Here is a 23,493-nt window from a genome sequence, read left to right as displayed (position 1 = left end):
AACAATAAATACATTCTGAGACATATAGTGTGGGAACATGGCCCCCTCAGGGCCTCCAAGCCAATCAGATACTATTTGTTTTAAATGCCATCATGTGATATAGGATGGACCGAGGGCCTAATAGGGTGCACTCACTTTATAATCCAGTCACTGTGTTTTAATTGACCTTGTTAAATTCAATCTACCTCCTATATAATTTTTAACTTGATAAAAGAGACAAATAAAGCAAGGCAGGTTGAGTTTGCAGCAGCCAGGGGGGCGGAAAAGCATAAGGTTGAATGTTAAAAGCAGCAAGCTCATTGGCATAGCTGCAATGCCTAGCATAAAGAAAACTTCCTCACCAGGAACCCTATACACAAAATGTTTTTCATACTGCACTATCTCCACCCTGTTATTAGCATTTAAATTCCATGCTGCATTTTTTTAATATCTAAATTGGTAGGGAAATAATTACTGTTTATCACCTCTCTGTGTGTCCTTATCACTCATTCTCTGATGCTTCAGCTATAGTAGGTACCCACTGTTATTATGTAACTGGTGGTCACCATGGGAACAAGTCCCCACCAATCTCCCAACCCCCCTCCGCTGGATACGGAGCAAGTGGCTATTCAAGACAACACATCATACAAAAAGCTTCATGGGATGGTACAGTAAGTAACAAATGGCCCGTAGCCAAGTGTTTTAATGCATGGAATAAGAGCACAAACACACAGGGCAATTTGTGAAATAGTGCTATTCTGTTGTATTTATTTTGCAAGATGTTTAACGTGAATCCATATCTAAACTAGTTTGGAGCAGAAATTGATTACTGGTATTGCATTATCACTACAGTAAGTGTTTGAATGGAAGCAACACAGTGTAATTATCACAGATACACTACAGTATGTCAGGATGCTCAGTGAGGCAGTTGACACAATGCTGTGTGATAAATCATATTTATGTTTATGAGATTGCTTGGTGAGAATCACATTGGGACATTATGTACACTCTGTGGAAGCTAGCTTTAATCTCTGGAGTCTAAAGCAAAAATCCAAACCAAACACAAGCCACTAATTCATAACATACTGTAAGCAATTCTCCCAGCACCAGCAAACCTATCCATGAACTAAAAAAATTATATTTTTTTGTAGTCATGATTAGGACTCAAAAGCATTACTTAATTCACTCCCAATTACAACGAGAATAGAGCAATTTATTCCAGGTGCACAAAGTCTTAGAGAACTATCATCTTCCCTCATCGCTTCTCATCTTCTTATGGCCAAATGCTAATGCACTAATTAAAACGCACCTGGTAAATAAATGAATTAATCTCACTTATTGCTGCTTACACAACAACATGTCCACACACAACATACTGAGTTATAGCAATAACCTTTCCCCCAACTTTTAAGCCTGACTTCTAATGCTTCACTAATTGGATTCTGACACTGCCGCAAATGTAATCATTCTCAAGTTTCATGGATTGAAAATCAAACAAAGCCAGCAAAAAAAAGAGTGCATAATCACTGCATGCTAAATACATACATCCACTGAAGAAAATTAAACTAGGACAAATGGCAAATCCATAAGCTCAAAACAATTCAGACAATCTTGCAGCTCGCTTGCCTATATGATGGGGTGGGGGTCTCTGTTTCTGTCTTCTTCTTAGCATCCTCATATATCTCTTTTCTCAGGACACCATCAATGCTTGTTTTCTATATTCTAACCCTAACATCCAGCTACAGCTTTCTAGAAAATATACTGTTGCTTTAAAATCACTCAAATCTTCTCACTTATTTTGTACTAAACATGCCCATTTCACTCATTATATGCATTCTCAAAAACATACTTATTGCCTCATCTACAAGCCTACTTCAGTGTATTTACTAATCTACAAAATCGTCAGTTAAATGTTGCAGAAATCATTTTTTAAGTCTCCATATATTGTTAATCATCTTTCACCTTCGATTGTGGCATGCAAAGATTTCTAAAAACTTTTTATACTAGATATTTAACAGCAACAAAAGCTGAAATAAAAAAAATGTATATCAAAACAGGTAGAAGTCTAGTAACCTTTAAAATGCCAATTTAATTGTGTGTTAGCTCAAACTTCCCACTTCCCATATTACTATTTGTTTAGGTATTAATGAATTAAAAAAGAAAATGCACTTGAATACATTATTGAATCAGCGAAACTTGGGATTGTACTCATCAAATGTCACACAGGTTGAGTTTTATCCTACCGTCTCCAGCTCCAAGTGCTGCTGGTGTACACAGACTTGTAAGTTTGCTTTCCCAAGGGCCTGTTAAACTCAGACGAGGACACTGAGGGCCCCAGGTTTGCCTGTGTGACTGACCTCTGAGGCTGCCACTGTCTGGGCAGGGAACTGTAACCAGCACGGCCGGAAGGGGTCGAGACACTGCTCCTCGTTAGGGACCCAAATGATGGCAGCGGAGCTCGACTCTGACTGCTGCGGCTTTGACTTTGGCTCCAAGTCTGGCTGCCTGTTTTCTGCGGAGCTTCGTAAGACACCCTGGCCTTCCACTCTGCTGGCGGCTCAGGCAGCCTTTTGCGCTGGGCTGCCAAGCGGACATTTGTGACGAGGCTTTGCTGGAGGTTCTGGAAAGCGAAGGCTTCATCCACCAGGCCTAGGGGATGGCGGGAGGCAGCCTCCCAGGGCATGAGGGGTTTGCGGCCCTTCTCTAGCCAGGATGTCTGTCTTGTTGGGATGGTTGTGGAGGCCTTAGCAGGAGGCTTGGGGGAAGAAGAAGCTGAAGCAGACTTCTGGCCCGTGGATGGTACTCTGACTGGTGGGGAAAGGGAGTAGCTCCTGCCAAGTGCCTGTAAAGAAAGATCCAGACATGTTTATTTTAGTAAGGGTTCATTTTTGTTTGGCTGACTGGCCCGTCAGCCAAATCAAATCAGCTTGGAAAACACTGGAAAACAGAGTAGCTCTTTGTCAACACATTTCTTTTAAGTGCTGTAATGCTCTAATATTGTATTTCATGTTTCATTTTCTTCACTGTTTAGTTTCATCTGAAAATCTGAAAAGGCCAGCAAAATAAATTAACTGTTGAAGGTGTTAAAAGCTCTAGTAAATGTATTATTTTAAACTTATTGCGGACTTAATCTTCCATTCCACAGTGAGCCATCTCAGTCCAGTGCTTTAGTATTTGTCCCGACAGAGTAGATTGCCTACTTGTTTCTCAGAACAACTGGCTTACGAGAGCACATGGGCTTCCCAGAATATGCCACATTCATTTTGTTTTCATTGGATCTGCTTTGTTGTACAGCAGCACTTTGAAAGTATTACTTTGAGATGGTGAAACTTCTAAATGCTCAATGCTAAAATCTCCATCATGATGTCTCGATATCTGGGGGTTGTGTGAGGTGGTAAAGCACCTCTGTACTGCTGAACTGGTGAACATGGTGGACATGCAGAAAAGGCAGTGCTGCCATCATCTGGTGAAACATGTGTAAGACCAGAAGATAGCAAGTGAAGGCAAAATGAAAGAACAGAATAGAGAGTGCAGTCATAAAGAAGAAAAATGTAGCTGAATGAGTCAAGGGGGAATATATTCTCTGCTGACTCAGGTATCGGGTTGGCCTAAACTGCCTGTGGCAGTGTTAACCTGGATTAGAGCAGACACAAAAAGGAATGGGTAGATTAGTAGATGATCCATGGATATATTTTCATTCTACTCAAGTACATTGACGAAATAACCATATATTTGCCTCATATTGTCTATTTCTACCATCATGCTGCTATTCTACAGATTTAACATATATCTTAGAAATAGAGCAGGTCTCAAGAGTTGGTGTCCATGACGTTGTGCAGACAGATGCTTTTGTTTTGAGACAGATGTTTGAATTAGTCTGTTTATGTTTATTTATGGAAATGCCAAAGTAAGTTTGTCTTTGGTCGGCAGGTCTTTGAGAAGTACATTTGAGAGCAGGAGGTATGTAGAAATCTGTCCTGCCTTATTCTGAATAAAAAGTAATACACAGTATGAGATACCACTGGTGAGTAGTATCAAAATACATTTAACATAGTAACTATATTATTGTGTGGTCTCTGAACCTAGTGTAAATTTTGGGTTGTTGTCTCTATTTTATTTCCATTTGATTGCATAAATAGATTTATGTCCAAACAATACAACATTTAAATGTAAAATTTTCTTCAGGGTGCACTGAATGACTAAATAAAGACCAGAAGAGTTGGGGGTTAACTCCAGCCAACTGAATAGGAATCAAATTCCTGCGGATATAGATGCAGAAACCTGCCAGCCAAAGACACCATTGGATATCTAAACTTCCACTGAAGAAATAACTGCCCTCTATCAAAATGCATGTCACAACATGGATATATATTTCAACAGAGGTCCACTAACATGACCTCAAGAACTGTCCAATGAGGTTGCCTGCATTCATTGAAGTCACCAGTCTAATAATATCCTTCATGAATGCATCATCGGTTAGTCATTGTGCAGGAATGTGCTTTTCAAGCATTCACCTCAGCTGCTATAAAAGTCGGTGATTTGGATGATGAGGTGTTTCTGACTAATGTTAACCTCTTTATAGAGTACAACTGTGTTTAGTTTTATTGTTAAAAATGGATTTCTAAACACTGCTTTTGCAAAAAGATAGTCTAAGACTGTTAGTCTAAGCTAATATAGAAAAACTATCCCTGTGTTTATACTACAGGTGGAGAAGTGGTGAAATTCAGGAAGATTAAGAGAAAAGACACTAGAAAATGAAAAAAAAAACAAAGCATGCTCAAAGGACAAAAGAAAGGAAAGCCAACCAAGGATAAAAGACATTTTAATGGCACCGCAGTGAATCATACAGAAAGTGCACTACGAAGAGACACATATAGAGGAAAAAGGAAAGAACATAAAGAACAAAAGCAGCCCTGTACCAAAAATATATTTGTGAACATTACTGGGCTTGTTATCCTTTCAGTAATTCTTCTTTTGTATATAATTTATCATCTACTTATAATACAAAAGCAGGAGATGATGAATGGAAGAGTGATGCTATATGTAGAAGAGTGGGAATTACTATAATATTTTTCTGTTATCAAGAAAAATACTATCAGGGTTTGAGATATAGTAGCTTTCACTGGCTTAAGTTGAAATTTAAGCCTACTATCTCTGGACCTCAGCACTCCTTCTCATGAGGCAGTTTAAATATAGTACCTAACATGATGCAACAGCTGGTAAAAAACTTAAAATAAAACTAACCCACTTAAGTAGGTGCTATGGAAAAGACACTGGGGAGAGCCAACAAAGAATAAATTAACTAATTTAACATTTAAAGTTTTAGTAATTCAGTGCTAGCTGTCACTTTTTATAATGGGTATTGCTATATTTTCCTGCCTTTACCCAAAACTCCAGAGCTGTTACATAATCTCTGTACTCTGACATTACTGAGATTGCAAATTTAGCCTTCTGCTTAGTATCATTACACCTCACGGACCTGACCCTTCTCCCTCACTATGTTATTTCTATATTTATTTTATTATTTTATTCAACTTTATTGCTTTCTTTGTTATTTTTTCTGTTCATCATTTGTTTCTCATATAGGATTTGACACATTTTCTTCTTTTCTAAAATCAATTCCTGTTGTCACTGTCTGCTGCCATTCACATCTGATTTCTTTTTTCTCACACTCCTTTCTTTCACTTCTTACTGAGCATTATGTACCCCTACATTCTTAAATTGCCACCACTTTAGATTTTTCTCACATCAAATTCAAATAATTTCTGGTGATTTAAAAAAAAAAAATCTTTATGTATCATCTTCCATAATCATGTAAAAATATACATGCTTTATACGCATGTTAAGTTAATTTTGGCTCCTTTGTGTCTGTTAAGGTATACTTCCATCCCGCTCTTATTCTTATGCTCTTAATTTCTTTGTAATGCCATTCACATTAGCTCTCAAAACTGAAAATCACCAAGCTCTGTCCTATGAGAATAACAAGAGCAGGTGGATGTGAAGATAGTCATTGCAAAAGCAAGTTTTTGTGCTCAAAATTGTCCACTTGGCAGTGGACAGCAAGAGCACCAACCCTTTTTGGCTCAAGCAGACACCAAACATGTCACAATTTGACCAGAATCACTCTTTATCAACTGCTGTAGGCTTCCACACCTGAGCTGAGCTCTTTTTAGCGGTAAACTTAGGTTTAGGAGCAGTTCCAGGGTTGCCACCTGATGCAGATTCAGGCTTTGCAGCTACAGAAAAACTAGAAGCAACAAAGCTACTGGGAGGCTGTGGCTGGTAAGGTACTGCGGGGGCTGCCAGGTAGGGAGGGCTATTGGCTGGCTGGTAAGGGGCCTGCTGAGCCTGTTGGTAGGGAGTGTTTGGAGACTGGGGAGCTTGGGGAGGATAAGCAGGTGGGGCAGGTTGCTGATACTGTTGGTTATATGTTTGTTGGTACGGACCACCGGGGGGTTGTTGATAAGGACTGGAGGGAGGATAAGCATTCATTTGGTTTTGCTGATAATGGCCATCATGCATCACAGGTTGCATGGGCATCCCATATGGTTGCTGGGGGTAAGAGGCATTATATGGTCCACCTGACTGGACGGGGGCCATTTGCTCATATCTAATTTGTTGGTTTTCGACAGGTGGGTTAGGAGGTGGACAGTCAGGCTTAGGTTCAGCAGCCTTGGCAGCCTCTGCTGCTGGACCATAGGTAAAGAGTGAGGAAATAAGTTGATAAGGTTGATGCTTCATAACATCTATAACATTGAGGGGCTTAGGAGCAGGCTTTGATTTGTTTGTGGATTTTTTCTTAGATTTTGTTGAAGGACTACCTGGAGGGGGCTGCTTTGTTGCTGCTGGGGGATAAGAAGGGGACTGAATAGGATTATATGCCCGTGAGGGAGGAGCACGTACGTTGGGAGTATATTTCCACTCGTTTGGTAAGGAAGCAACTGGCGATGTTGACCGGCTTGCCTTGTTTGCTTGCACAGTCTCAGAGTCCACAACAAATTTCTCCATACGAGACTGCCTCTTAGCAAACATATCGGCTCCTTTCCCTCTGACGGCTGGCATCTCAAAAGCTGGACCCTGGGATGATGGGTTTAAGACAGTTGCCATAGGGTTGATGGGTGATGAAACTCGCTGACCAATGGTGAAAGAGTGCATTCGCTGTGGTGGAGGAGGAGGGGTCCGGTTTTGTGGGGCACTCTGTGGTGGCTGCCAAGGCTTTGGAGAGGGACGAGTGTTCACCATTGATGTTGATACATTCACAGGTGGTTGCTGTGGCTGTGGCGCCCAGGCATTCATAGATGTCTGAGGTTGTGCCTGAGGTGGAGGCCATGTATTCATTGGTGGCTGTGGTGGAGACTTTGGAGCAGACTGTTGCCAGTTTGGCTGTGGTGTGGGCTGGGGTGGAGCAGGTTGAGCCCATGGTGGTTGGGCCTGATTTTGCTCTTGGGCCCAAGAATTCATTGGGTGTTGACCATGTTCTGAGGGGTGTTGGGCCCATGGTGGTTGGGACTGAGCCTGGGGAGGTACTGGTGGCCATTGATTCATGGGTTGAGGCTGTGCTGGAGGTTGTGCTGGAGCTGCTTGCATCCAAGGTGGCTGAACTTGAGCTTGACTTTGTGATGGAGGCCATGAGGGTTGCTGTTGAGGCTGAGCTGAAACCCAAGGGGCTTGAGGCTGACCTGACGCTTGGGCCTGTGGCCATGCTTGTTGTGAAGCCTGATGCTGTGGTTGCTGAACCCATGGTGGCTGTGGCTGGGATTCTGGCTGAACCTGCTGAGCCCAAGGAGGTTGTGCTTGGGGTTTTTGCTGGGCTTGTTGCACCCATGGTGGTTGAGGCTGAGAGTCTGTTTGTGATGGCTGTTGCCATGGGGCTTGGGGCTGCTGCTGCACTGGTTCTTGAGGCTGACCCCAATTTGATTGCATTTGCTGCAGATTTGGCTGCTCATGCGAGTGTGCCCAGGGTGGCTGAACCTGTTGTTGCTCTTGAGGCTGGGCCCAGGATGGCTGAATTTGAGGGGCCCAAGTATTTGCGTGGGGCTGAGGCTGTGCTTGTGTCTGAGTAGGTTGACGTGTCACCCAAGGTGGCTGTGGTGGAGATTGACTTGAAGGTGGCTCTTGGAGCTGCACTTGAGCTGGATGCCAAGAATTGGTAGCTGACTGTGTTTGTGTTTGTGCTGGAGCCCAGCTAGTCACAGGAGCTGGCTCAGGCTGCAGGGCTGAATTCATATGACCATTTTCCTCCAGAGATGCCATTTGCATAGGCTGTTGTTGAGGTTCAGGCTCCGGGTGGGTATATGTGTGCTGTTCCTCTGTGGTGGTTCTGGCAGGAACCTCCTGGGGGGCTGGAGGGGGAGAGGGCTCAGGGGCAGGTGCGGGGGTTGGCTCCAGTTCTGGAGCAGGGGTAGACTCAGTGGTGGGGGCTACAGCAGGTGTGGATACACTATTTTCAGCTTGTTGAGGCATGTCCTGGTTGGTCACTTCTATCTGTGGGGACCAAGGAGGAGAGTTGGGGTTGATCATAGGCTTTGGAGCCACTGGAGGAGGAATCTTGTGTTTGACTCCTTGAGACTGCAGGAAATTACAAGCCTCAGCCCCAAGGCTAAGGTAGTCTTCCTCAGGTCCTGACTCAAAACCCAACTTCTTATCACTTTTGTTGAGGAGGTTTAGCAGTGCTGGGTTCGGTGATACTTTCGGTGCTTCCTTAAATGTGAACATAGGCTTGCCAGCAGTTCTTCTCCTTGCATCTGTCAAAAGGCCAGTCCGACTTGCAGGGGTAGAAATGCGCTCATCACGGGAAGCTATCTGCTCTCCTTGGCCCACAGAATCTTGATTGGTCCCACTCATTGCGGGAGAATAAGGGGTAGCCGCCATGTTCTCTACAGAGAAAGGCTTTGCAGTGCGATTGCTTAAAGAACTCTGCATCTCACTGGTTTGATGTTGGACTGTGCCGTTGATGTTTGTAGAATAGTGCTGCATTTGCTGCTGTGCTTGATGATATTCTTGCTGCTGCTGATACATTTGCTGTTGTTGATAATGCTGTTGTTCATACTGCTGCTGCTGCTGCTGCTGATACTGTTGTTGGTATTGTTGTTGCTGGTAGTTCTGCTGTTGCTCATAGTACTGCTGTTCCTGATATTCCTGGTACTGTTGTTGTTGTTGGCTTTGTTGGTGCATATTTACATCCATGTAAGCATGGCCCTCAGTTGTGGACTGCATGTAGGAGTGCTCCTCTATCTTCTTTGTATCCATTGGCACTGCTTCCACAGGAATCCCCTGGCGCCTGAGCTCCTCGTGTTCAGCGGAAATCTCATCCATCCTCTGACGCCGTTGGGCAAACATTACGGCACCCTTGCCCTTGGTTTCAGGCAAGCATTCCATCTCTGCTCGGTTGTTTAGATTCCTTTCAATCTCAAGGAGACCCTTGTCCCAGTTGATAGTTAGCACACCTTTTCTACTATGGGCATTAGTAAGGAAATGCTTGTCTATTTCAGAACCGTTTGGAGCCACAAGGGTTAATTCAACAGTGTGGGTTTCTTGTTTGTTGTCTTCGTTTTCCTCGTCGTCTTCGTCGCTGTACTCTGGTTCGTCTTCTCCTGTGCCGTAGCTCACAAGTGTGTATTTCTTGGCCCTTTGCCGATGTTTCTTGAACATCAACACCCCCTTGTTGTTGGGGTTGGGCGGAGCAGCCGTAAGAAGGAGAGCAATACGTTTACATTTGGACTTGGCCTCCTTCACCTGCTTCTCTGACAGACTCTCGCTGCGCCTGAGCCCTAAATAGAGAAGAGAATTCAGTGTTTAGAATGAATGGTCCTCGACAGGGCAGTCAAAATAAATGCTTCACCTGACCTTATAGATCTAAATAAAATGCAGTGGAATGTGATCACCACAATACAAAATTCTCTTAAAACAGCTTGCTTTTCTATGTCTCCATTAGAAACTTTTTTTTTCTACTTTTCAACTTTTTTATCATAACAACTTCAAGGCCATCCTTGCACACTGTATCCCCAAGCATCATGTAATTGCCATTGACTTTATTACTTTAAATCATGAATGCGAATGGCAATTTTCCTAATATGCATATCCTTAAGGTCAGTCAGAAAATAATAAATGTATAAATGTATGTAAATAAATGTATGCAATAAATAATCATCATTTTATCATATAAACCCCATTTTGGGTGTGCATTTATTTGAAGAGTAAAAATAGAACTTGCACACACAACATGGTGATTGATTATGAAATTAAGTTTAAGAGCAAAGTTAATTAAGGCACAAAGCAATTATTTTTAGTGCACAACATCACACTGATATCAACCTCCTGTAAAAAGTAAGTTTTAAAAATACATCCAATATTCATATTATAAGCAGAAGCAGAGGAAACAAGACTAATAAACAATGAATATGCACCGTGGTTGAACTAATTTGAACATACAATTAATACGTGGTAAACCTTTTACATTCTTAGTCCACACATAACCTCTTTCCACTTATAGTTATGCACGTTCATCTCATTTGCTCATTCAGTGGAACATAAAAGATCAGCCCATAAAGCTATTATGAAATCCCCTGACCCATGTCTAATATCCTTATTTGTTCAGACACTAAACTACACTATATCAGCTGTTCTTCCCTATAAAGCAACCCAGAATAGTCCTTGAGAAAGATTAAAGATAGCCTGCATGCAATAAATTCACCAAGACCTGACCGCCTTTACCAGTCGTTATTTCTAAGTTTACAAGCTGTCTACTGAAAACCTTCTGTTCTACTTAAATCAAATTTTCTAACACTTAAGCCAATCCGATAACAGACGTCACACGACAAAAGCCACTCTCAAAAAAATACAACAATGCAAGGCTGTAATTAAATAATGTATAGGTTTTTTTCCCATATTCCTGCAAGACTAACCTGAAGGTGGAGGAGACAGCGGGAGTGAGCAACAGACTCACTTTTTTAGCTCAGTTAAAGCACCCAGTTTGAGAGGATCAGGTAACGGGCTAGGGGAGCACATGCTGGTGTCTGTCAAAGGGCCACTTCTGCAGGCATCATCAGCGTGCTGGGGTTATATTTATGTCTTCTACACAGCTCAGAGGAGCGCCTCAGTATCATCATCAAGCCTCTTCAAACAGATAGTTTAAGATGCTTTATAGAGTGCAGTGGCTTCTCACATGTGAGAATCCAAGTTTTTTCTTCTTTTGAATCTTTAAATTTAGTTTTTGTTGGTGGTCAACATCCTATCTGCACTGTGTCTGTGTACTATCACTTTGATTCTGTTGTAGTTCAGGTTAGAACCGGAAGTATGTGCTTCCATTTGAAGGAATGAGCACCCTCCTCCAACTGCAGAGAGACACAGATGCTATTTTAAGGAGCACACACAGTGGACATCAGGCTTTGGAATGCACATATGCTGTTGACAAATGCAATTTAGTGTTGACCTATTAGTAAGACGATTTCGCGTTTAAGAGTAGATTTTTATTACTCACACACAACGATAGAATGCACACCAGGATAATACTTCCTGGTATAAATGGAAATGATCCATAAGTACTTACTAGCGTGTCTTGCCCGATGCTTATTGGGTTTGTCTTGATCCCCCTCAGAATCAGAGTCCTGTTCCTCAGCAGGTGTTGCCTCTTCTGAGGGAATTCCAAATGAGACAGTGAAAGATCCAGGAACTCCCTCGCAGTGCCCTCCTTCTTCTCCTTCGCTTTGGGATCCAACACTTCCACTGACCCTGGAGCCACCCACACTCAGGATGCCCCTCCCTGCTCCTGATGCTTCTGGCTGCTGCAAAATGACCTCCACCTGCCCCAGCATAGAAGGGGAGCAGAGCACCACTCCACGCTGGCGAAGCGGCTCTCTGACAGAACAAGGTACATAGTGTGACTCGGTGGCGGTGCTGATTGTGTCAGCGGCCTCTCTGTTTGAGAGCACCCCCTCAATCCCAAGAGCACTCCCAAGAGAGGTGCACCCCACATCATCCAAGGTTTGCTCAGACATGGACACCTGGAGCTCCACCATGTCCCCAGGGGAGAAGCACCGCTGAGCTTCTCCGTCATTTTCTCGGCCCCTCTGATCACCAGATGAGGGAACATGTAGCTCAGTGTAAAGCAGCTGGGGTTCTCTGGGGAACTTTGTGTCCAACTTCTCACAGTAGGCCTCGTCCTGGGACTCAGATATGTAGAGTTCTCTTGGGATTTGGGACCTGTGGTGTGAAGGGATGATGTGGAGGGTGGTGCTCTCTAAAACATGACCAGAGGAGTCCCTCTCACCACAGTATGTCTCTTCTGATTCAGAGTCTTCTGAGGGGGTGGTGCAGTATCTTTCAGAGGAAAGGGGAGAGCAGAAATGAGTGGGTGGTGCAACTGTTTCCGAGTTCAATAAACACTGTTGATTATTAATATCAATAAAAGACAGTGTCACCTCTTATATTCAAGGTTCTTTAAAGAGGGCATTAGGGTTTTGGACTTGTGCATTAGTAAGTTACTTTCCAACAAATACAATATCTTCATAATGCTTTAAATTAATCTGGGGCTGTATTCATATAGCCTACTAGTACAAAGAGTTGTTCCTAGGGAGAAAATTCTTCGAATTGTGAAGTTTTCTAAAAATGTCCCCTTTAAGTTAAGACTAGATCCTGGTAAACATAACAAACAAATTCACAAAGCGTCTTATCCCTTAAGAGAGCTCCTGAGGTGAAAAACTGTTAAGAGCAGGGAGGAAGACTTTTAAAAGGACTTTAGTTTCTCAAGTAGAGGAGAAAAGGGCAGAAATGAAATGCTACAGATTAGATGATGTAGGGATAATGTTTGTTGTCAATGTCATTAGAGATGCCTTTATCTCTCACCCAACACAATAACAATATAACCCCAGAAATAGTTATCACAACACTGAGATATTTATTTAAACTGGAAAAATGTTACAATGCGGCAGTGTGATCACACAAACAGCACTTTCCCAGTCTCATATTGTGATGCAGTTCATTTTATTTCCACTGGGTGTCCATACCTTGCAACCTTACAAAAGGGCTTGTCTGTGACAACCAATCACATTTGTTAAAAGAATGCATCACACCACACCATCACATCACACACAACAGGGCAGACCACACCTCAGTCTCTTGCTCAGAGTTGCTTTGAGACCTTTCCTAAATCACTCCCAAGCGAGGACTCCTTGCTAGAAGTTTTTAGGCTAAGTTAACTCTCTGAGTGTATTAACTTAATGTTTGTGAGGACGGCCCCTGATCATCAAATTTCTTTTTTCCTTCCACAAAAATACAGGTGTAACAAATTTACAATACCATCTGTATAAGAAATAGATCATCACTTTGGAATGTAGCCTTTTTATTGTTGAATAACTAAAGCTCATCTCCCATTGCTGAAGTTGTCAAAGTTATCAAGGAGATTTAATCTTCATGCGGCAAGTTAAATAAAAAGGGTCAGGTCACCGAAGAGGGAAGTAATCACGTTTCAACATGCCTAATTTCCGCTTTCAAGGTCAACACGGAATAGCTTCATTACTTCTGACTGCAGCTATTGAGTTTAAGTTGATTAGACCTCAGTGACTGATCATTTTCTCCAAATGGGAAGGAGTGACATATCATAATACATTTTGATAGCTACAAGCTGAGGTCATCTGCTCTCCAAGTCTACAGAGACAGGATTCTACAGTCATGCAGTCATAGAGACAATCTTGATACAAATCCTGTACTGTGCTTATATAGCAGCAAACAAGACTACATGGTTCAAGAACTAGATTAAACTTTAATCATCTATCCGTCTGCAATTTACATGTGGGGACATTAAGGCACATGCTGCAATATCTAGGGACATGTCAGCCTGATAAACACATTGCCAGCAAGACCCACTGAGTAATGGCTGAGCAGCTGCATGTCAATCAGACACACAAATCTGCAACACCTTGGCCGAGCCAGTTGGAAGGTCAGCATGACTGACACACATTACCTCGCTAATTCACATGCAGACATGAAGGCACATTTATACACAGGCAGTCGGCGGTTCACTGAGCAATGCAAAAGGGCACAGGTCATAAAACAACATGCTATCTAAATGCTAATACAGGGGGACAGTAGTTACATCCCATTACTGTTGTACTGCACAGCTCAGCTGTCATGATGCACAGATATTGTGGTGTTACTGAATGCATAGACATTTTCAAACATGATGCTGTGCTTGTGTTTTCCTCTTCACGATCATTAATCTCTTGTGGGCTTACCTTTTGACAAGCAGCTGCAGACAGTCGATCGATGTGTCAATGAGTGCAAAGGCTCGTAGGAGGGTGAGATCAGCACATGGCTCTCCGTTGAGTGACACCACCTCATCACCTTCTCTCACTCCAGCTCGGAAGGCACGACCACCTTCATCTACCTGTGGGAAAAAAAAAAACTCAGTTAGAGGACATAACAGGTAAAAGTGTTTATCATCAGCATAGGTGAACTCTTCACTAACAACATCATAACATCATCCAAGGCAACAGTATACATAGCTGCCAGTGACCTCAAAAAACACAAATGTACTCCCTCAGATAAGTATGTTGACCAGCTGTAAAGTGGGAATGCCCCAAGTGTGAGAATTGCCCTCTAACCTTCACACACAGCCAGGCTCTGACAGTGCTGCTATTTACAGGAAGTTGAAATAAATCATCTTTGAAATGTTGCCAGTGGCTACTAAGGTCATAACACAAGAACTTCTCCACCAGGTCAGTGTCACAAACTAATTTTTATCTGGGAAAGCAAAGAGGACAATAGTGTTGAAGCAATATTTTTTTGTTATAAAATTTAGTAAAAATACATCATACACTCTAATAAAAATAATGCTTCTAAATGGAGCATGCGCGTCAGCAAAAAGAGACAACTAAACACTGGTTTATGTTTAGCACTGAGCTAAGTGCAATGCTGGCGGCCTCTACACATACAAAAAGGCTTCCTAGGAATGCTTGGTTATCCCCTTGACACATGTATTAGGTTCAAGTCAGGCAATGGATGATGATGTGTGTAGAGGGCAATATCTCCATGTGACGTCCCTCATTAAGAACATCCTATGTGAATCAGACAGTTCCAACTTGATCATTAACATTTGAGTGATAGCAAATGAGGATATGGAAGTTCAGGGTTGTTTTTTTTCTGAATTCAAGACATATTGAAATTAAGTATATGATCAGAAAGTAACTATAGAATCAAGCAACAATTTGTACAATACAATGCAGAATCATTGCCAGTGATAATAAAGACATAGGCTACATACACAATGATAAAAGTGCCAATTCTACATTGTATTTTAACCATGCAGCTGCATCTTATTGCTGTAGGCCAGCTCTGCTCAGACCTATTTAAAGGGCACCTCTTTATACAGTTAAACTAATGACTGATGGTTTCGTTTGCTTGTAATTTGTTCCCGAGGCCTATAAAATGGTTCATTAATAAGAGGATTTAATAAGGAGAAATACCCCATAAATTTTGCACAAAAGGCCACTTACAGAGCTAGAGGGATAAATGATTGCTTTCGTACCACGCAATTACAAGATATGCTCTCAGGAAATATGTTCAGATATTTTGCAAATACTACAAACCGAGTGCTTGTGAAAGAGATTTTTGATACCTGCAATGGTATACTGATTTCTTGATACTGATAACCACCTCAAAGCATATTAATACTTGTTTTTTGAGTGTTTAACATTTGTACCATTTCAAGTTTAATTTGTGTTGCTTACAATCCCTCTTTCTATGGCAAAATTCCATAAAAATAATCTAAAAATACCTTAAATACTGATAATACTTAAATTAAAAAACTTAAATACTTAAATTATTCACCATAATAAAGTAAATTATTCTTATCTTTGTATTGGCTAATTTCCATAAAGAACTAATTTACATAGAAACATAAAAGTAATGTTAAAGTTTGTTACAACAGAGTTAATAATGGTTAATGTTTGACACTGAAAATGACTAACTGACCATACTATTTTGGCATCTGCTTCAATGGCAACACAGCTAACTCCATCACATCATCACTAAACAAAACCAGCCTTCTATGTTTGCTTTATTAAAGTTGCTGGTACCCAGAAAACCTTCTTGGCAAACAGCAGCCACATAAATTGTGAAACTGCTAACAGCTCAGAGCTCAGGCATGTGAAAACGTAAAACTGTGGTCATCTATCTCCCTGTTTAGTTCAACAGCACAGCATACAAAAAGCCAATGTTGCGTTCTCTAGCACTGCAGGATTTTTATATGTTAGTCAAAAAAGTAAGGCAACAAAAAAGAGTGTAATGTTGAAATCATGGAGATAACACACCAAACTGTTCTGTACATTCATCACTGACACTCATCCAACATGAGATACTTGCAGTCAAACAATTTTGTCACTAGGTGGCAATGTGTACACACATATTTTACAACTGGAGGAAGAAGAGGAGAATCTCACTGTGAACGTAACATAAACAAGAGGAAAGACTGTTCTTGTCCAAAAACGAAAATTATTTGTACCAAAGGCATAGCATAGATGAACCATACTACAATCAGTTCATCATCTTTCTGACATACTTCTGATGCTGGTTAACTTTTGCTTCATTACTTTTATGTAAAAGGAGTATTAAAAATCAAACCCTGACCCCTAACCCACACTCTGTATTAGCTCCAACAAGGAGCACTACCTTAACCTTAAATGTACAAGCCTGAGGCAATGCCATTAGCCCACTTTGCTATATATACACACATATTTTATGAGTTACTTTATAGGGCAGGTAAATTTCAAATAAACTCCTCGTGACTCCATTGCTGAGTTTTTAAGAGTTAATGGTGTGCATGCAAGCCCTATAAGGCCTCCTGTGTGCCTGTCTATTGGGACACCTCATTACGGGGAAGATGGTTTGTGTGGAAGGCCCCGGCAACCACTCCTGCTCCCAAAAAAGGAGGGGAAACATTTGTCGTAGTCTCTATTGCAACACAAAGATACACAGAAAGCCAAGCAACGTTCAAAGGAGGCAGATAGCACCTAGTGTCTTAATCCTGTTTGTCATATGCTGCCTGTAAAGAGAAACAGTCTCTAGTTGTGGTGCGGGCAGAAAAGGCAAATAAATGCTGTTGTAGATGTCAGAAGAGAAGAACATGAACAGCGTTAGCCAGTTTTTAAAATAAAGTACTTTCCAGAATTGCCATGATCAGCAGAATTTAAGACTGACATCATGTGGGGCCACAATTAGACAACATTATATGCCCCTGCTACCCTGGGGTTGCCCATTTTCAAATTATCTGTTTAATAAGCTTCAACACAACAGAAAATCACAGGAAATACAGGACTGCATAATGCTATCCACACAGCTCCCGGCGGTTACTGCCCTTCACAGCTTTAAGTAATTAAGTTTTTTACATTTAGGGAAATATTTTCCAGCTGCTTTACAGGTAGCACTCACACCATGTGGGAGGATAGTTACATTTTATTTATTCTTCTTAGAGGAGAGGTGTTTCAGCATTTCCAGGGTTAGAGGGTTTAGTAGTTGTGATAATTTATTCCACTTAGTTATCAGGGATTATATACAAAAAAGTGATAAATTGTGCCAGATTAAGTTTCTGGCTAATTTCTTTTCATCCTGCCAACAATTTCCAATTTCTCACAAACACATTACATTGTGTTATGATGAATTATGTTGTATTAGAGTGTTTATACCAAAGCTCAAGTACTCTTAATTTATTCTTTACTTTAAGTTAAGACGACTTTGCCAAAGTGTTTCATAATTCAGGCTTTGGGAATTACTTCTATTTTCTAAGGATATTATGTAAACAATACTGGCAATACATTATCAATAAAAGTACAACTTAAAGGTGTGTCTAGGATTTAGTGGCATCTAAAGGTGAGGTTGCACATTGTAAGAAGATATAAACGGCTCATTCAGAGGTCACAAAAACACTCACACATTACATTTCTGCCAATGTGTACCCTAAATCTTAAACACTGGACCTTTAAATATGATTTTTTTAAAGACTAAAAGGACGGATGTTTAGTTTGACAAACAGGGGATCAAACAAAATGTACATACGTGTACATTTTTGCAACATTTACTTCTATCTGTATTGATTTTTTTCTTACTTTTTAAGATAAACTGAAATGGTGTTCCTTTATGGCTTCTTAAGACAATTATATCACAAAAAAAACTTTGCTAAAAATGTTTTGTCACAAAGCTGAATAAAAGGCTATAAATGAGTCGCATTGAAGTCCAGCTGGGCCTCCATATGAGCATTGAGAGCTAGGAACACAGCAAGTCACAACTAAATCATCAAAATATAAAGCAGTTGAAGCTTTGGCCTTAATTTTTTTTAGATGATGTGAAACAGAAAATGGGGTAAAACTAGCACAGTCATCATCTGAGGTCACTGCTCTCTCCCGGGACCAGATGTAGATGTTTTCCTCAAAAACACAACGCCAAAAACTCCAGTACTGGAAGGAACTCTTTTGTTTTCTCTGGGAAAACGGCACTGAATGAATGAGGCGACGGCATTTTTGCTGATTGCTTGGCAGCTTAATAAGGTTCCTATGGTGCACTGTTAGGACTGAGAAATCAGCAACAAGAGCCCTCTTTGCTCTGGAAAGGGCACGATAAACCAGGCAGGGGAATTAAACTTTTATTACGAGCTATGGAAGAAAAGGGGATAACATTCTGATAAGTTCATATTAGAATAAACTCTGAGGAGTCTCAAATTTGAATTTCATTTGCTTTGTCATTCATTGCTCCATAACTGATCTGATGCATGTTGACAGTCCATGTACCAAGATGGCATACCTTAGCAATTAGGAGGCCAAAATGTCTCCTGTTCAGGTTGGAAGGATCGAAGTGATTTCTTTCCATGTTTTCCTCAAGGTGCGTTGGTGTATTTGTGGGTCATGACTTGTAAAATCTTGCATTGTGCAGTTTCTGTAGCTTTAAAAATATTGTGACCTCATCCACTTTGTACTCAGGCCAGGACTACAAAGAAGAAGAAAAATACTGCCTCCCTTATATGGAAAGAACCTTTTAAGAGTGGATACCCTGTGCCCCTGCACTGTACTGCCTGTCAGTACACTGAACAATCACTTTCTCTAAGGAAACAAAACACAGTTTCCACTACATTCAACAGAAGCATTAAAAAACACACACATTTTATCAGACACAGGAGAGCCGTGAGCCTAAGAGTACTTGTCATGATCTTGGTATGTTTGCTTTTTTCTACTTTTAACTAACAGACTTGGCTTTCTGTCCTTCCCACAAGAAGAGTTTGGAGTTATGCCTTCCAGATGAGGTGGACTTAAACCCCCCAGATGCCTTACACTGAGGCCTCAGCATCACACGTAGCTACTTCACTTTAATAGACCAACACTTAGTGTATTTACAAGACTCTTTGGAGGCTACAATACTCTTAACACCACATTTGTGTGTATAATTAGTCAGTAAAGTTTCAAGAGAAAATGAACACCGAAACATTAGAGGTAGGGGCAAAGGACTTTCTCTATTATTTTGGGTACTAAACTGCTAATTTCATATGTGCAAGACTTTGTGGAGTATGTATATATGAAAATGTACATGCTTAACAAGTTGCTGTCAGTCTACGAGAATTAGTTTTTGTAAAAATTTTGATTGGAGCCTATATTGGAGATTTTGTCTGTGTCCTTTTGTTTTTATTTTTAAAGAAACAGTTTAAACTGGAACCTTTAATATAGGAATATTAAACAATCACATTCATAATATGATTTTATTTTTATATAAGCCACTTACCAAATGCCAGAATAAGTGATAATTACACAAATTAGGTTTTTTTTTAGCTTCTTAAATTCAGCTAACCAGATGTTTTTAAGCTAGTTTGAAGCTTCAGTTGATATTTATCCACCTGATCAATTAAAAGAGACTATTTCATGCCAACAAATGACATGGAAATAATATCAATATTCATAAAAATATCACAACAAAAGCAATAAATGGACATCATAATTGTAGTCTTGATTGTTTGAGACATTTTAAGCGTCTGTTATTAGAATGATCTACTGATGCTTTCAATCTGCTCTCTCCTGGAGCTTTAATGTCACAGGAATGCAGCTTAAGAAAAACATTTACATGTTCACTACCTTGAGGACGACTTGATGAGGGATCTGGACAGCTTGAGCACTTGTGCACATGCATTGCTATACCATATATAGAGCCCAAGCAGCTCTTCAAAGTAAAGACACCTGGCTGTACCTTTCTTGGTGTACATTTACATCACAGCTAAATACCAGCTGTCTATATCTGACATTTTTATATGAGGATTTAGAATGAACGGGATATAAATGATACTGTTGTCTGGAAGATAAAATGTTGTATAATGGCAAGATAAAATGAATGAATACGTGAACATTGTAGGACATAAGATGTGACAGAAAAAAAGTATGAAGAATTGACATCCCAGTTAAGCATCATAAGGAAACAGGCTTCATCAGAGGGCAGATGAAATCCTCTATTGTTACCATTAAAGTTTATTACCACATAATCAGCCTAAACAAATATTATGTAGCCAAAGCAGCTCCAGCATAACCCACAATTTGCCTAACCTCCTTTCTGTCATTTATTCCAATCTTGTTTTAAAGTGACATCAGATGAGTTTTCTTATTTCTGTTGTTTTTTTGTTTTTTTTGCATTCCTGCATAAGGTACACTTCACTCTTCAGGTTGGCTACTTGTCTGTATAATGTTTTTCTTTATTGCTGAAGTCTTTTTTGAGTGATAACAGATCACGCTGCCCTCAGCCTCACACTCTCTCTTGGCCTTGACCATATAAGGATCCTGAGGAATCTCACACCAAAACACAGCCAACGCGCACAAAAATGCAGCGACACGCACTGCTCCGAATACATTCTCTCCCACTAGGCTTTGTTCAACTTTTGAAAACAATATTTTATCGCTGGATTATTAAATAAAAGCCAATCAAAAAGAATACCATATATACTGTACTTGTCTCCAAACTTGGGAATAGAATATTTCTCATAAAACTTGCATTAAACTATTTGTCTCATCTTATTTTATCTCAAATTAATACCATGTCTTGAATAAATCAAACAGCTATCAAACTGACAGACAGATATTTAAAAAGATACCTGGGAGACTATGAAAGGTCTGTAGGTGTCCCCCTCTCCCTCTTTTAGGGTGAATCCCCAGGGCGCACCACCACGCAGCGTAACGCAGATGTAATCCCCGATGCCCATGCTGCGCACAGCTCCTCAGCCAAACCTCCACCGCGCGACCATCGAGATGTCAGCCTGACTAACAGCACTTTGCAGAAACCACCTCCACCACACCGCTGTATAATCCCCATCATCTGAGTTCTCCCTGAGTCCAGCCCGCTGCAAGAGACGTCACTGCGCACGGACCCGCCTTCAGGCGATGCATGCAACTGGTGGTTTGTCATGGTGATATCTTGAAGTTGAATTTTACAACCTGCCTCCAGCTATAGCTATCGAATAAACATCAGAGGACTTCTACACGACACTTTATTAACTAAATTTCACCCAGCCTCTGCAGAAAATAGCCATAAAAGCCTTCATTGATACTCCAAAATGATAAATCACTTAGCTGGAACATTAATTACCAATTATAGCAACACGAGCATATTTTATTCTGTATCAATGCATCACTAATTGTACAATCCTATCTTATTTCCAGCCGAATGCAGCAGTAAGGATGACATGCCTATGTCGTCCTTGTTTGTTATCACCATAATTTGAATGCTTTGGCTCCCTCATGTTTGCAGCGTCCAACCAACACCTTTAGTAATTCTATATAACTGTTAAATCATATATTCTGTAGCCTATTTCCTGTCATGATCTTATCAAAAATTTAAAGAAAAAATAAAACACTATAATTTGGGTGTAAATGTAGAACGGGATTATTAGAAAAAGGGTTTTGTGGCCCTGCAACTTGAATTAGAGTGAGTTCAGGTGATGTGGGACATTAGGTAAACATGTTAGGTAATGTGGGACAGCATTGTTCAGGTAATGTGGGACACCATTTTATGCCATATTTATGCTTTAAAACTACAATATAATCAGTTGTTAGCATGCCTATAAGTCTCACCCCGGGAATAACTCTTACCACCATCCCATACCTTTGCACTCATCATTGTATCAACAACAGTTAAGGGCTGATCACACCAATACGCATTGTTTGAAAAGCGTTGCCAGCAATAACATTGTTTACCCTATTGTATTACATTTTTCAGGTGTTTTTTGGGCAAGCAAAAGGTTAAATTATTTTCAACTATTCCGCTCAAGGCTCAGAGTCACACTGTTATCAATGTCACGCACACACTGTATGTGTACGCAGCCCTGCTCCAAAAGGCACTCCCAGCTTTTTTTCCAGATGCACTTCCAAGGCATTTTCGAGGGGTCATGCCTGGCGCGGTGCATGTTGCCTAAATCTAGTTTAGCTCACCTGTATATGGGAAGGCCCATCATTTAGGCTACGTAGACAGACAACATGATTAAATTGAAATGGTGATAAACATGGAAATATGAAATAGCTACTTTTGATAGGCTACATGGTTGAAATGAGTTGAATTTGACATTGTCCTGTTAAAATTTGTATTATTTTGATAATATAATTAGCATGTTGACAGAAGTGAAATTAAATGTTGATCAAAAATGATCATCAGTTAGTTGCATGCTATCATTGCTTTATAACTGTACTATACTGTTCTAACTGAAATGGCTTGTAGTAGCCTACATTTCGCCAAATGAATGTTAAATGAATAGCTCTTCCTTCTTCATTGAATTATAGGGTTGTTTTGTCTTTTATAACGGTTTTGGTTTACTACATAGGTGAGTAGCCTGTTTTTTAATAGAAAAATGACTGTCCCACTTTACCAATTAAGCTGTCCCACAGTACCTGAACTGACTGCGTGGGAGAGGGGGTCATGGTATGTTTAAAGGTGTGTGCCCTCTAGAAAATGTTGTATTCACATTTCATTCCAAGGAAAAATTGTCAGCAAGGCCTAAAATGATTTTTTTTGGAAACATCATTTGACTGATTAACAGTCTTCAGAAGCTTATACCAAAAAGTAAATTACCTGAATCCTTTGCCTAATCAATACATGTAAATAAATCTGTCATCATTTTGTTCTTTTGTCCTCATTAATATGTTGAAATTTGGTCAGGGTGTGCTTTTATCATAACAAAGAGTTAAATCTGTTTCGATCAGTGTACTATAAGGATAGCACAGGTCCACATCCCCTGTGCTGACGTGTATGGGTTCCCTCTCTTTCACGCATGCGTACAACGCCAGACACGACTCACGGCCCGTCACCATGCCACCCTCACAAGTCAGCCAAATTCACATGGACCAAGGCAGGAAGTTCGTCTGTTTACTTATAAAATAAAAGCATGATGTAATTTTTCAATACGAATATTGTGGCGGAAAGAACATTACGTTTATTTTATCAAGACGTAAAATTGTGATAGTAAGAAACTAGTTTTGTATACGCGTCATTAAAATCGTGTAAGGATGT

At 40.5% G+C, this 23,493-nt stretch overlaps 1 protein-coding gene across 2 annotated transcripts; it reads right to left on the bottom strand.

The window, feature by feature from the left end:
* Positions 1-718: 718 nt before the first annotated feature.
* LOC121961961 (synaptopodin-2) lies at positions 719-21,243 on the bottom strand. Of its 2 annotated transcripts, XM_042512096.1 has the most exons (5): positions 21,089-21,243; positions 14,211-14,362; positions 11,528-12,297; positions 6,883-9,749; positions 719-2,821 (listed from the first exon to the last, which is right to left on the bottom strand). In XM_042512096.1, the coding sequence occupies exons 1-5, from the start codon at positions 21,194-21,196 to the stop codon at positions 2,219-2,221; spliced, it is 4,500 nt and encodes a 1,499-aa protein (XP_042368030.1). In that variant the 5' UTR covers positions 21,197-21,243; the 3' UTR covers positions 719-2,218. The 2 variants fall into 2 exon arrangements, with proteins under 2 accessions (XP_042368030.1, XP_042368029.1); XM_042512095.1 differs by lacking the exon at positions 719-2,821 and having other exon boundaries at positions 4,785-9,749; positions 21,089-21,231.
* Between the last annotated feature and the right edge of the window lie 2,250 nt (positions 21,244-23,493).

Source organism: Plectropomus leopardus, chromosome 23, assembly GCF_008729295.1.
Source record: "Plectropomus leopardus isolate mb chromosome 23, YSFRI_Pleo_2.0, whole genome shotgun sequence".
NCBI lineage: Eukaryota > Metazoa > Chordata > Actinopteri > Perciformes > Serranidae > Plectropomus > Plectropomus leopardus.
This window is presented reverse-complemented; position numbering and strand designations above follow the sequence as displayed.